Below are 15,250 nucleotides of genomic sequence, written 5' to 3' on the forward strand. Positions count from 1 at the left end.
TTTAAGTTTATATATATTTTTATTTTATGTATATAAATTATATTATATAATTACTACATAAATAAAAATACTGTTATATATATAATTTATTTATATAAATTATATAAAATAATAAAATAAAAAAAAAAAATATAAAAAATAAAATGATAAAACATAATATCCAAATTTCTTAAGATTACCACAGAATTCATTAACGTTTAAACATCAATAATGTTTTCAAAAAAAGGCATCTGTGTTGTAAATTGCTTTGGGGTAAGTTGTGCCAGTGGTTTAATCAATTAACATTACAGGGAATCTAAATCTAAAATGCTTGAAATTATTTCCCTACAATCAAATACTCTGAATATTAAATCCTTTCCAGACTGTATTATGAAAATGTTTTTGAATAGTTTTCAAAATATTAATGGGACTTTGATGGGACTGTGCATTACTGTCTTCTAATTTATGTTAATATTTTTTTACATTTTTTTTTTTTATTTATTATAGTATAGTATATAAAATGTTAATTGTTCAAATATTCCTCAATTCAACTTCACATGACTCAGCTTGCCTCTAACATGGGGTTACTCAAAATTTCTTAAAAAAATAAAAATCAATGATTAGACATGGTGATGACTCATGTATGCTTCTAGCAGGGAGGTTTCTTTCACACGCAGCTATTTTGCATTGCATTAACTGTAGTGCCCAGTTGCACAATATACTTCGGCTCTGGTTGGATGTGGTTGGAACTTCGCTGGCCTCTGGAATATGGCACTTGTCCTCTTGCCGCAGGTGGGAAAAAGGCCCAGCTCCTAAGATGGCCAAAGTCCACAGCTGTGCCTCATATTTTCCATCTTAAAGTACCTAACCTCACCTCAATTACACCCTGCGCCCCACACCGAGCCCAGCTGACTGCACTGCCTGACTTACCGGAGGTCTAAAGGCTTCAGAGAGGATGACAGAAGGCTTTGAGAGTCGAACAGGGTTTGCGTCACAGAAAAGTGGCTGAAATGTCATCACACGGCTGCAACGGGCACGCAGTGTTTTCAGTGTTGTCTGGGAAAGCGCAGTGGTGTCTGTGTGGTCAGCTGGTAAGTGAAAACAAGCTTGCTTGATACTATTTTGAGAGTCAACAGTGACTCGTGTTGGTGCATGCTGAGGTCTTTAAAACAGTGGTTGAAAATAAAAACTTGCACGATTAAATAATAATAATAATAATAAAAAAAAGATGTGTAGAGGTTAGGCATGCACCGATATTAAAATTCTGGCTGACATAGCAGGCCAAAAATAATAATCATTCCATGTTTTGGCCGAACTGTTGATATTAAAACTCTAAAATTGAATCAAAATATTAAAAAGGGAAAAGAGCATGCACAATATTGACAGATAAATGATAAAACCCCAAAACAAAACTCTAATATTAGCCTATAGTGATATGCTACCAATATATTGTGTATCTCTCAAAAAGCAGCAAAAAAATTGATTTATACTGTCGATATTAAAATTCTATACTACTTTGTCTAAATAAACAAAAATAACAACAAAAAACACCCCAAAACACAAAACATTAAAATCAAAAATCTATATTTTTAAATGCTACAAGTGAATTTAGGCATCACAACATTATAATGTACAGTGTGGAAAAAATGGATATTAATTTCACAGTTTGCTAAAGATTATATTTATTAGTGTTATCAAATTATTAGAATAAATTAAATAAATATCTAAAACAAAGATGAACCTCATGAAGTGAGGGTTAAATGAAGGCCAATGAAATCACAATGTAAAAAAGAGAAATGAGCATTAACAATAAAATATTCACTAGACGAATATAGAATAAGAATAATAATAATAAAAAAAAATAATAAAAAATAAAAAACCCTGCAAAAATCTTCACCCACTGCTGCTTCTTTGCAGAATGCAAAAAGAGGTTTTTATTGAATATCCGGTTTGGTGGATTCAATATAATGGAAGCACACAGTGACTCAGCAAAAGGAGTGTCAGCAAAAAAGTCACACTGATCATTTTCCAAGTGGTATGACAAGTGATAACCCAATATTTAAGCAACTGTCCAGTAACTCTCCAGTGCACCATCTAATACTTCATACTTCTGTCCAGTAGGTGGTGGAAAATTTCACCTGCTTCTTCAACGCAAGTAAAAGGTCCATTTCCGGCACAGTTTTACTTGTTGTGTCTTGAAACACCTGGAAAATGATCGGTGAGCTGCGTGTGCTTTATATGAGGCCTTTATTAAATGCTATTGATTAAAATATCCTCTTTTGTGTTCAGCAGAAGAAAAAAAATCATGTTTTGGAACATCATGATTGTGAGCAAATGAATGCATTTTAATTTTTCACTTTAAGGTCAATATCTCAGGCTAGGACGTCTATTAACGAGACCTTTATTCACTAACACAGCAAGAAAAAAAGGCTGAGCTTTGCTCAACGGTCACACTTTCCATCACAGGTGACACCTCACATCGAGGGCCTCCCGACCTGCCAGAAACAGCAGTAGGGCGCCCACATAAAGCCTTCCTGCAGTCTAGCCCTGGGCAAATCAAAGGTCTAGTTTTTTTTACACACAGCCCACAGGCACTCGGAGGGCAGCCGCAGACTCACAGAGGGGTCCTCGGTATGACAGCAGCAGTGCGGGCAAGCGGCCAGAACCTTCCGTTCTCCACTTTGATGTTCAGAGACGAGTGAGCTTCAGGCGCCCGCCAAAACTGCTCGCATCATCACATTCCCCTGCCACAAAAAACGCGCCTCTTCTTTTAAAACCGCACGATCAATTATCAAGCCCGTGTGGAAAAGTCTTCTTTAAAGCCCATGCGCTCATGAATCAGACAGCACTGATGCGGAGATGAAAAAGAGCTTTACTAATTAGGCCATGGATGCTGAGATTTACAACCTACGTAGTTGCATCTTGCTCCGAGTGGGAGCCATCCAAACTCCTGTCTCTGCTGACTGTCAGCTTATTTGGCTGCTTTATGGGCGCTTCTGCTGACGGATATGAGCATTCCTGCATTTCGATCCAATTGCCTCAAAAAGGCAGGATTAATCGCTGACTAGACCACACAGACACACAACGCACACAAATCAAATCACACCACGCCACTTTGAAGACCAACAGCATCGCAAACCAGGGAGAGGCCCCTCTCTCTTAAACCAAGCTCATATCTGCAGGTCTTATGAGATGTTTTCCTGAAAAAGCTCCCGTGTGAGTCTTACCGAGACCTGGTGTCAGGCTCCAGAGCAGGATACGGAGATGAGAAGCCAAGGGCTCATTTCTCACAAGAAGATAGGGCCTCTGCCAAATCCCTTTGACCTTTGATGTGTTTGCTCCAGACTTGGACTGTTACACCAAACTCTCTCACACACACATAAATACAAGTATCTAGATTCGTTCGGCTGCTATTTTAAAGTTCTTTCTTCACTTCTCTTCTCTGTTGCCCATTCGTTGTTTCCACACTTGTTGACTAATGAACTGCCATGATCTTTTCAAATTATTTATCTTATTATTTAATCATTGAATTGACAAGTTTTAAATGCCACAAGTGAAATTACACAACAAAAAAATTTTTTTATTTTTTTTTAAATAAAGATTCTAACAGTGTTACCAAATTACAAGTGTGTGTTTTTTTAATAAAGTTAGAATTAGAAGACTGCAAAGGTAAGATAAATGCAAATTACATTTCCATACCAGCAAACCTGATAACCTGATAAACCACACACACACAAATAAAAAAATCTCCCCAAAAGGCTCATTGTGAATGTGAATACCATCTGAGACTATACAGACAAAAACAGACAAGATTTGTAGAAGTAGCGAACAAACATTTAACAATATATATTACAATTTCAAACAATACAAATGTTGGAGACCACCACGTTTCTTCAACACGTGTTGAGAAATGGAAATAAGTGAAGGAATTGTTTTTCCAGACCAAAGGGTCAAAAAGTTTCACAACTTTACCTCAAATGGTTCTATGGACTTTCATGGCCAAAAAAAAAAAAAAAATTATAAATAAATACAAATTACAACATAAACAACAGAGGCTACACATATTTACTGCTTGGTCCCATTTTGGACATTTTGAAGACTTTTTACTAATTTCCAAAATTTTCTAGGCCTGGAAAACTTCCATGACCGTAGAATCTTGTCCATAAAGATAGCGAGTGCAGTCCTTCACAAATACTGAGCATGCATCACACGCTGCACCTCTCATCAGCCATGAGTTCACCCTTCACAGACGGCCACTGGGAAATGTTCATGGCCTCACACACCGCACCTGAACACAGTATCAAGTTCCTCCAGAACTCTAAAGTAGGGGCCCCTTCAGATCCAGCGGACCATCCGTTTGACAGTCAGATCAGTAAATGACAACACACAGAGAGGATCTCTGCAGACTGCGGTTTGGGCTCTAGATTCACTAATGGCACAAATGGGAAAAAAGCAAATATCTGGATTCTCTCACTATCGTTGCAGCTGAAATTCAAGGGCGAAATAGCAGGAGAAATACTCAAAATTATACTGTAAAATAAATGTTTTAAGAAATTTGAAAGCAGATATGACATGTAATTCAAAGCAGACACAGATATTGGCCAGGCTGAATATTTTTAGCCAATTTGAGATTAACAGCTTTGGCTGGTAATGGCTGCACCTTGGACGATTAACAAAAATGTTATTTTCTTATATCAAATAAGAGTTGCAATAAAAAAAATAAAAATAAATGTCACTTTAGTCAATTCATTGGTATTTAACAAATTTGAGTCCATGTGTGCTTTTTTTTGCAAAAACCTTTAAGTCCACCTCTTTGGACAACAAGACATAGTAAAACATCCGTATCTGTCAGTTTTACAGCAGCAAAAGGAACACTGTTGTGTTTACTTGCTACTTTTGAAATCCTGTCATTGCCACTGTAATGACAGACAAAACATGATGAAAAGTTGCAGCTTGGCAATTGAAAGCTGGCTCATACGCACACTGTCAATCATCTTGAAATCATATGATTTGATTTGCGTCTTCCGATTGGTTCTTCTATGGACTTGGAGGCTTTTGCTGACAAAGGGAAGTGGCGTTTAGCTGTTTCTGCCAACGAACCGTTGGAGGTGACGTTTAGCTGCTTTTGCATCTGAACTACTCATATATATATGAGGTGCACTAGATGGGCAACAATGAGACGACCCCCAAAACAGGAATGGTTTTACAGGTGGAGGCCACTTACCTTTTTTTCCCTACTCATCTTTTCTGACTGTTTTTCACTAGTTTTGCATTTGGCTAGGGTCAGTGTCACTACTGGTAGCATGAGGTGATACCTGGACCCTACAGAGGTTGCACAGGCAGTCCAACTCCTCCAAGATGGCACATCAATAAGAGCCATTGTCAGAAGGTTTGCTGTGTCTCCCAGCACAGTCTCAACATGGAGGAGATTCCAGGAGACAGGCAGTTATTCTAGGAGAGCTGTACAGGGCCGTAGAAGGTCCTTAACCCATCAGCAGGACCGGTATCTGCTCCTTTGTGCAAGGAGGAACAGGATGAGCACTGCCAGAGTACTACAAAATGACTTTCAGCAGGCCACTGGTGTGAGTTTCTCTGACCAAACAATCAGAAACTGACTTCATGAGGGTGGCCTGATGGCCCGGCTTCCTCTAGTGGGCCCTGTGCTCACTGCCTGACACCGTGGAGATCGATTGGCATTTGCCACTGAACACGAGAATTGGCAGGTCCGCCACTGGCGCCCTGTGCTTTTCACAGATGAGAGCAAGTTCACCCTGAGCACGTGACAGACGTGAAAAGGTCTGGAGAAACCGTGGAGAACGTTATGCTGCCCGTAACATCATTCAGCATGACCGGTTTGGTGGTGGGTCAGTGATGGCCTGGAGAGGCATATCCATGGTGGGACGCACAGACCTCTACAGGCTAGACAATGGCACCCTGACTGCCATTAGGTATCAGGATGAATTCCTTGGACCCATTGTCAGACCCTATGCTGGTGCAGTGGGTCCTGGGTTCCTCCTGGTGCACTAGTGAGTTCCATTTTGAGTTGCTGCAATGAAATTTCCAAGCCTGCTGCATCATTTTTTCACTTTGATTTTTGGGGTGTCTTTGAATTCAGTCCTCTGTAGGTTGATAATTTTCATTTCCATCAAACGATGTGTCATCCTTTCATTCCTAACACATTACCCAGTCCATATCAGTATAGATATCCAACATTATATTTTTCCCCATTGAGATCTGATGTGTTTTCAATGATGTGTTCCTTTAATTTTTCTGAGCAGTGTACATACACATACTAACATAATAGAGTTTAATCATGACAAATGTGTCTGACACTAAATATTTACGTACATGTTTCTATGGTTTCGGATAACCACTATGACATTGTGTTTCACATTAATTTAGGCATTACTATTGCTTACTGCTACTTTGTGGTAACATCAGGCCTATACCCAAACACTGTCCCAAAAGACATTGTGCTTGTGTTTCATTCCACTTTCACAATGGAGGTTGTTTTGTGGAGTCCATTTAATATGTATTAGGTTGATGTGAAAATGTTTTTTAACTAAGATGCGCAACAGGAAACTGCACCTGAGCCTGCTTGAAACGGTGGCCTGGGGTTCGGTTCATGTGAACTCACAATTTGTGAGAGACTCAATCATGATCGACTTGAAGTTAACCACTATTGATGAAGAAAAAAGAGAGGAAGAAACAAAAGAAAGATGAAACAAACAAACAAAAGGCGAAATGAATAAACAAAGACACATGAATGAAAGGAAGGAAGGAAGGAAGAACAAAAACAAACGAAAGCAACCAAGACAGAACAAACAAACAAACAAGCAAAAGAAAGACAGACATAAACAAACAATAAAAGTTGGATTCGTGTGAACTCAAAGATGCTTCACAATTTGTCAAACTGTGGTTCAGATAATACAATCAAACCAAGCGTGAAAACAGCCTTAGAGTCTCAGGAACAAGGCTACAGAGCGTGAGAAGGTCTTCATCGTCCTCCTCCTCCTCTTCTCCCCAGTGGCAGCCCATCTGCCTCGCTGTGGGGTCGGTGGGAAGACAGCGGAGCTTGGCATGAGAGTACAAGACCGCGTGTCTGGGATATACAATGTTGTAAGCACTTTATCTTTCTGTCTCACACACAAACACTCTGGAAACGTCTTCGTCCCATGGCATGGACAAGACAAACCGCGACCTCCATCTCCCTAGATGCTCATACGCTCCACCCGAAACTCACTGGCTATGAATCCTCTTCCAAAAGCTTATTCAGGGAAACTTTCTGTCATGTTTGCCAGGGGGGCACACGGAGAACGGATCCACAGATGAGGAAGACTCAACCATGACGTGCAAGATGAGGCAAGGATTTATGACTGGTAATTAGTATTAGCCTGCGCAAATTTCCTTGCAATGGACTGAGACAAATTACATGGACTGGAACCACAAGGCTCTCGAAAACCGATCCCACCTCACGGGTCCACCAAATCCCAGAGCTGGAACATGCCAAGAGTGGTTTGGAGCAGAAGGATCATGCACTTGTGTAAAAAAAAAAAAAAAAGAAAAAAAAAAGAAAAGAAAAAAAGGCAGTGAAGGGTTAATGCTAGTCATGGCTATCCATCAGTCTCAAAGGCTTTTCCAATCTCTCCCCTGTCCCAAAAAAAAAAAAAAAAAAGGGGAAAAAAAAGCGAGAACGCAAAGAGTAAAGGCGGCGGGGAGGGGGGCACTTCAAAGCCTTGTCATCTGGCATTGCAAAGAGCTGGTTTGAATTAACTTCAATTCTCCTTTCTGTTTCCAAGTTCATGGTGAGAGTGCCTGGGCTTCTGGTTTTCATTAGAGCCAATTTTCTTATCTTTTTTCTCCCTCCTTTCTTCATCCTAGGGTTGATCCCCTGCAAATGCAACGTGGCACTGGCTGGGTCTAAATAAGAAGGTGCTGCCCGTAAGGCATGCATTGTCTCGAGAGGCCCACAAAACATCGCTGAGGAGGAAACACGGCGAGTGGAGGAAGAGGAGGGGGAAAAAGAGAGAGGAGGAAAAAAAGATGAGGGTGAACAAGGAAGAGACATGCATAAAGAGGGAAAGTGATAAGTGAGAAGAAAGGAGGAAAGAAAGAAAACAAGAGAGAAAGAAAGACACAGAAGAAACAAACAAAAGAAAGAAAGAAACCAAAAGGAAAATGGAAACAACATTCCAAAAAAGAACAGACCATTAAAAAATAGAAAGATATAAAAGAACAAACAAACATAGATAGAACAAAGCAAAAAGGAAAGAAAGAACCAACAAACAATCAAAAGAAAGAAACGGAAGGATCAAACAATAGACAAACTAAAAAATAGACAAAACAAACTACAAAATAAACAAAACAAACAAAGCAATAAAGAATAAAATATCAAAAGACAGAATGAACAAACATACAAACAAAAGTGAAGAAACAATCAAATAAAAGACAAATGAACAAACAAAAACAGAAAGATACAAAAGAAACAATACAGAAATAAAAGACAATGAAAGAAAAAACAGACAAAAACAATGAAAAACAGACAGAAAGAATGAATGAACAAATAAAAGATAGGATGTGATCAAAATAAAAATAAAGACAACACAAAAAAGAAAAGAGAAAAAAATAACAAGGGATAAGGATAAGAATGACAGAAATTATATAGAAAGAAAGAAAGAAAGAAAGAAAGAAAGAAAGAATGGCGTGAGCAGGAAGGCAGTAGACAGAAATATATGAACTGTTATGTTCTCCCTCCTCAGTCTCGAGGGATCATTAAATCAAACTCTGAGAAACGTTTGTAAAGAGCAGCTGATGACAGAAAACACGAGAGAGAGAGAGAGAGAGAGAGAGAGAGAGAGAGAGACCGACAGAGAGAGGTGGGAGTGAGACATGTCCCCTCATCTGGGTGGATCATGGGTGGACACAGGACAGATAACTACACTATGAACACAACCCCATTACAGATCATATGATGGTTGAGTCACTTAACATGGAGTTTCCTTTGACTAAGAATGAATCATGAGCAGATCTGCGTGTAATTCGATTAAAATAATGGCTCAGGTGCCCCTGTAACTCAAACAACAGAGCATTACACATTTACTGAGTTATACGGCTACTCTTGTGTCAGAGGCAAACGCTGACGCAAATACGGTTTGTGTCATTGGCATTTTCAACAGAATTATTTTCAAAAATGAATCTCATCAATCCATCATTACTGTACTAAATTAACCTTACTGTATTATATTCTCTTTTACAGTTTTATTTTATTCAAGGTCACACTATATAATTGTAATAAATAATCAATTATAAAAATAAAAACCTTTAACCTAAGGAATTTTAAATTTACATTTAGTCATTTACCAGCAAGCATGTCATGTATATATTTATAGTATATAATTTGTATTATATATAAATATTTTATATATAACACATTTTTCTTAAATGTATACATGCATGTGTGTGTATTTATATACACACACACACACATATATATATATATATATATATATATATATATATATATATATATATATATATATATTATATACACACATATATATATATATAGATATTTCACAACAAATCTCATCTTTTTTGCTAATTTTATTATTGTTTTGAAATGAAAAATTGTCTCTAAACAGCTGAAAAATGAATGGATGACGTGCATATTTTTCAAAATTAAAATAACTGTAAATAATTATTAGGTCATATCATTTATGCCAAGTTATTGCAGTTTTAAAAAAAACTAAAATATGATTTTCAATAGGAATTGTGTGCACTGCAGTTTGACTTTGCAATCTAAAAGTGAGTGACAACATGGAAATTGTAGAATGACTCATTTACCCTAATCCAGCAGACGTCTCATGAATCAGTATGAATGGACTGATGGAGTGAAGGTGTGCGCCAGGGTATGAGCACAGCAGCTGGCAACACAAGCGTCTCTAAGTAACATGGCAACATGTGAAAGTCTTTACGAAGGTAGATGTGCATTAAACTACAAAGCCTAAAAACTTATCTGACTGATTCTCAATGGCCAAACCGGAGCATCTTAACATGGGTGCTGATGCAGATAAGATCAGGGGGAGATTTGGGGTCAAATGCGCAGACAGGTCGGACTCACCTGGCATCACTTAGACCCTGCGTGAGGAAAAGCCGCTGAAGAGGGGTGAAGCGAATTTATCGAAGACGTGTTGGGGAGAGATTTACGATAACGGCCGGACAGACGAAGAGTGGGCTGATTGGGTCAAACAGAGGGAGGTGGCGTGGTTTTAAAAAACATGGATGAGCGAGGACTACCCCGTCTTATCATCGCCCTGCAGTGGGCCATATTTTAGCCATCTACCTGCCGAAGCAGCCTGAACGCGTTGGGCACGGAGGCCCCTCTTCAAAGAGCGTCTCGAATCGGCCGTGCACCCGCAGTGTGAAGGAGGGGGTTATTAATAGCCCCAAACACCAATGCTAATGGGGCTCAGCTTTACTGGCTTACCATCAAAGACTCCCATCAGCCCCTGCTACAGATAAAAGGGACAGTTCAACGGATGAGCAGAGCTTATACAAATTGTTACAACACACCATTCTCTCACCAATTCTCCAACAACCACCTACAGTTCATGAAAATCCCTGTGAAAATGGGACTTTGCCTGGGGCTTTTCACACTGTTTGGCTGTCATATGGGTGTTTTAGTTAAAAAATATTAAACTGGTGAGTTGGTTTGGCTCCGTTTTAAACATTGTGGGCTGTATTCATTTTTAAGGGACCATGAAAATGACTCAAATGCTAAAAAGTATGCAGAATAATTCAAATGTATCTTATTTTGACCAAATTTTAATGCAGTATCATGTGTATTCTCTTTACAGGTGAGACAATCCCGTAATGCACTGTGTCAAGCTTAGTGAAAAACGGCATTCAAGGTGGAAGACGATGCTAAAGGAATGTCAGTAATAAAATATAAATCAATAAATACCAAAAATTGTCATTAAAATGTGTTACAGGGAACCTATTAAGCCCTTTTCCAGACTTGATTTTGTTTTTGGGCTCTACTAGAATAGGTTTTCAAAGTTCAAAGTGCTTGAAAGTTATTTTGCACATTTTTTGCCTTTTTCATGCTCAAACAACAACATTACACACTAAGGAAAGTTGTACGAGTCAAATATTATCGTCATCAGATGATTAATCGAGAAACAAAATGCGCGTTGAGTTGAATTGCTCCCTGGCTAGACTGTTTCAAATTGGTCATTTATGAGGTTTCACCTCAGAAGGCAGCGGCCTATGTACGTAGACCGTAGACAGCAAGGCAGCTCGCTAGGTTTTGAAACAGAGCCTTTCTCTTTGAAATACTTTTTAATGTCTTTCCTGCCAAAAAAAGAAAAGGTTCATTGATCCATCTGATCAAACCGAAGTGTGTTTTCCTTGCAGCTCTTAAGAGTCTGTTACATTCTTCCAGCATTTTCAACCATCACATCTTATTCTGAGTTATACACAGTGGTGAAATACAGTCCTCCTATTGGCCCATCCAATAAAAGGACATTGCTTTGTGATAAATTCAGCCCTAAACAGGCCACTCTCTGCCACATGTGTCCACATAAAATCTCTGACTGTGCAGCTGGTGGTAATATAAATAGGTTGAGGGAGTAAATTAAAAGAAATATATACAAAACACAGTAAGGCAAATATATCTGTGCATTAGTTATAATTGAGTTTTTTATCAATATGATGCTGCTGCCCAACTTGGACCCATTCTGGACACCCCCCCCCCGCCCCCGCCCCGCCCGAACCAGGAACAAATAACATCAGTGTCTGAGGAGGATAATGTCCGTACTAAACCACCACTAAACAAAACAAAACTACAAAATTTCTTAACAAGTTTTTTTTATTAGTCTTTTTGATTGTTTTTCAGTAAAAAAAACTCAACTTTACTTGAGAAGAAACATTACGGTGTTGTCATTTTCGTAAATTTCGTAAATGTCATTTTCGAAGTAAATAAAAATATTACATTAAAAACTTTTATAAATAATTTTAAATGCTAAAAATCCTAAAACTGAAATAAAAATGAAGCTAAATAGGAATATTTGAAAGAACAAAAATGATAAAAACAAAATCGCATAACAAAATTACTAAAACGGTAACTAAAATTTAAAGTCCCTGTAAAGTCAATTCTGAGAATTCTTTCTAAACACTTTATAAATGTTACAAATGTATTGCTGAAACACATTACAAAGACTGTGAATTGTGTAATGCTTAATTGTGAAGTTAGAGCGTTAAACAGTTTTTCTGTCTGCTCAGGATTTTTTGGGCGGAGCTAAAACGGGGGTCTGATGACGCACTTGGACCCCCGAGCATAGCCCCGCCCCTAACACTATATAACTGTCGATGACGAACCGAGCGTGGCGCTGCCTCTAACTCTACAGCGGTTCACTCGCTCAATCTCGAGTGTCGTTACAGTTATACAGCCCTTTGCACATTTAGCTAGTAATGCCTTCGTCACGCAAATGCATATTACATGGTTGTTATAATATACAATATGCTCGGTCTCCTTATTTAAATTTCCTAAAACGATGATACGAAGGATTCTAAAGTGATCGTTCTACACTGAATAATTTTACAAACTTTCATCAGACAGCTGGGATTCACAGATAATCCGCTGTTTTTGGTGAATGTGACTGAACAGACCTCGGCCTTCCTACCGTCCCACCGATAACCGATGATATATATGGGGCCGGTTTCTCCCGTCCCGGCCTTCATCCTCCCGTCTCGCGGCGCCGTCATTTGTCAACTCGACAACAGTTGGCAGTACGTGCCCACCAATGAGTGTAAGTTGCCGAGTTTGCTTATGTTATAATTAGTAGGTAGTCCACAGTAACTCTACTAAAATTTGCAACCCTCTAAAAATGATTCTTTTTATATGCATCAGTATGTTTGACTCATTAGACTCAAGTCAGTTGAGACGGCAGCTCTCGCGAGTGGGCGTGGTTTCAGCGCCGACAGCGGACATGCCCCCAGTGTTTGAGAGCAGAGAGCGCTGCCTATTTTTTCGAGATTTTGATGACTTATTTAATTTACTTGCAGATTTTTTTAATCATTCAAATTTGGCTGAGTGGTTAATAACACATTTTTCTGCGGTGTGACAAACTCAGAACACATACTTTAAAATGACTTTACAGGGACTTTAAATGAAAACTGAAGCTAATTCAAAATATTAATAAATACTATAATAGCATATAAATGATACTCAAATGACACTGCATAAGATTAAACTTCTTTTAAATAAATGTATTTTGTCTTGTATTTTTATATGCATTTTCTTGTTGTTTTTAATTTTATGATTAAAACAAATGTAAAAATCTGCAAGTTCACTAAGACAAAACACACTCAATACAAAAATAACAATCAAAAAAGTTGATGTGATACACATTCAGTTGGCTGACACTCTGCTTCAACTTTCAGTGTGCTACAAATCTACACTTTTGTCTATGTGTCAGCTTAAAAGAGCTTAAAACCATTGTTTGTAATGACTACTATTAAATATATTCATTATATACGTAACATCTGATGCCAGCACCAAAGAACGCTCATCATGGCATAAAGATGCTGAGTGACATTTACAGTTTGATACTTGTAAACAAAGACCGCAACACACTATGTGCAGGTTTGACCATCCTGCTGGTTTTGGTGCAAAAAGGGTGTATGGGTGACGATGTTACCTGAATGCTGCCAAATACTCTGCGTCCCCCATGGGAGGCTCCAGACCTCCGGTGAAGGCCATGTTCACGTTAAAGCCCACGCCTGGACCGATGCCCACCTATAGACAGACAAACCACAAACACAATTCAATTAAATGTTTGGTGTAGTAAACTCTCTCTATTTCTACTAAGGAGCAGATGAGCAGGTATTATGAATCATGTACATTCAAACATCCTCAGGGAAACCGCTAAATTAAGGCTGATGTCACAGAGCCAAGAAAGGACAAATCCCAACAATTATGACTAAAGTTAAATTGTAATGAGGTTTTATTCAAAAGCCAAATGGACTTTGATTAATACCAGAATTTAGGGGTACAACTGAGTCAATTAAATTTCAATCCCCTCATTAAGTTCAGAGGCAGGAGCTGACTTACCGGATTAATGATAACAAGCATTAATTATAACTGAGAGAAATGAGAGTCAAATAAGAGGAAAAAAAGAACAACTGTCTTTTCATCTGTTCACATCAGGTTGAAGTGATATATTAAATATTCACAATAGGTTCAACATGAACTAACAAAGAGCAATTCGTTTGTAACACTTTTTTATTAATATCTGTTAATGTTAGTTAATAAAAATACAGTTGTTCATTGTTTGTTCAGAATGCATTACCTAATGTTAACAAATGCAACATTTGATTTTAATATGTATTTTAATATGTATTATGTATTAGTAAATGTTGAAATGAACATTAAGATTAATAAATGCTGTAGAAGTATTGTTCATTCTTATAGTTCATGTTAACAAAAGTAGTTAACTAATGTTAACAAATGAAACCTTACTGTAAAGTGTTACCAAAATGCATCACTGTTTCCATAAAATATTAAGCAGCACAAAAATGTTTCTTGAGCAGCAAATCAGCATATTAGAATGATTTCTGAAGGATCATGTGACACTGAAGACTGGAGTAATGAGGGGATAAAGTAATAAGGGATAAAGTGCATTTTAAAATATATTAAAGCAAAGAAAGAAAACAGATATTTTTGTAATTTTTTTCTGTATTTTGAATCAAATAAATACAACCTTGGGAAGCATAAGAGACTTCTTTCAAAAACATTAAAAAAATCTTACCAACCCCAAACTTTTGAAACGTATATTAGAGTATATCAAACCCACCTCATCAGGGGCTCCGCTGCCAGGGAAGAAGTTCCCATCATCGTAGCGATGGAGAGACACATACAGGACATTAGGATCACTGTAGAAGGCCTGTTGAGTCCCGTTGCCATGATGAACATCCTAATACACAACAGTACAAACAATTCATATGTCATCTGTTCTATTCTAAAGTGATCATCAATCTACTCAAAACAACAATATTTGGTTAAACAATGTAAAAATCAGATGCTGTAAAAAGACATGCCGCCACTCTGGTGTATTCGCATTGGAATGAAATGTGTGTAAAAATCTATTCTGAGCCGTCTGTGATGCAGGAGGACAGTTTAAGAGCTGTATTCTTTTGTTGATTTCTTTTCATGTCTGCCACTATATGTCACGGTCAGCTTCCCCTGTATACAGCAGGTCTGTCAGAAGAG

At 38.0% G+C, this 15,250-nt stretch overlaps 1 protein-coding gene across 4 annotated transcripts in view; it reads right to left on the reverse strand.

Moving 5' to 3' along the window:
* hdac4 (histone deacetylase 4) overlaps positions 1 to 15,250 on the reverse strand; it is a 259,783-nt gene that overhangs the window by 26,982 nt on the left and 217,551 nt on the right. For all 4 annotated transcript variants that reach the window (XM_048194567.1, XM_048194569.1, XM_048194570.1 and 1 more), the window contains 2 exons: positions 14,835 to 14,954; positions 13,680 to 13,777 (listed from right to left, as the gene is read on the reverse strand). In XM_048194567.1, coding sequence (XP_048050524.1) covers positions 13,680 to 13,777; positions 14,835 to 14,954 — 218 coding nt within the window. The remainder of the gene's footprint in view (positions 1 to 13,679; positions 13,778 to 14,834; positions 14,955 to 15,250) is intronic.

The sequence above is a fragment of the Megalobrama amblycephala genome, linkage group LG6 (genome assembly GCF_018812025.1).
Source record: "Megalobrama amblycephala isolate DHTTF-2021 linkage group LG6, ASM1881202v1, whole genome shotgun sequence".
In the NCBI taxonomy this organism is placed as follows: domain Eukaryota; kingdom Metazoa; phylum Chordata; class Actinopteri; order Cypriniformes; family Xenocyprididae; genus Megalobrama; species Megalobrama amblycephala.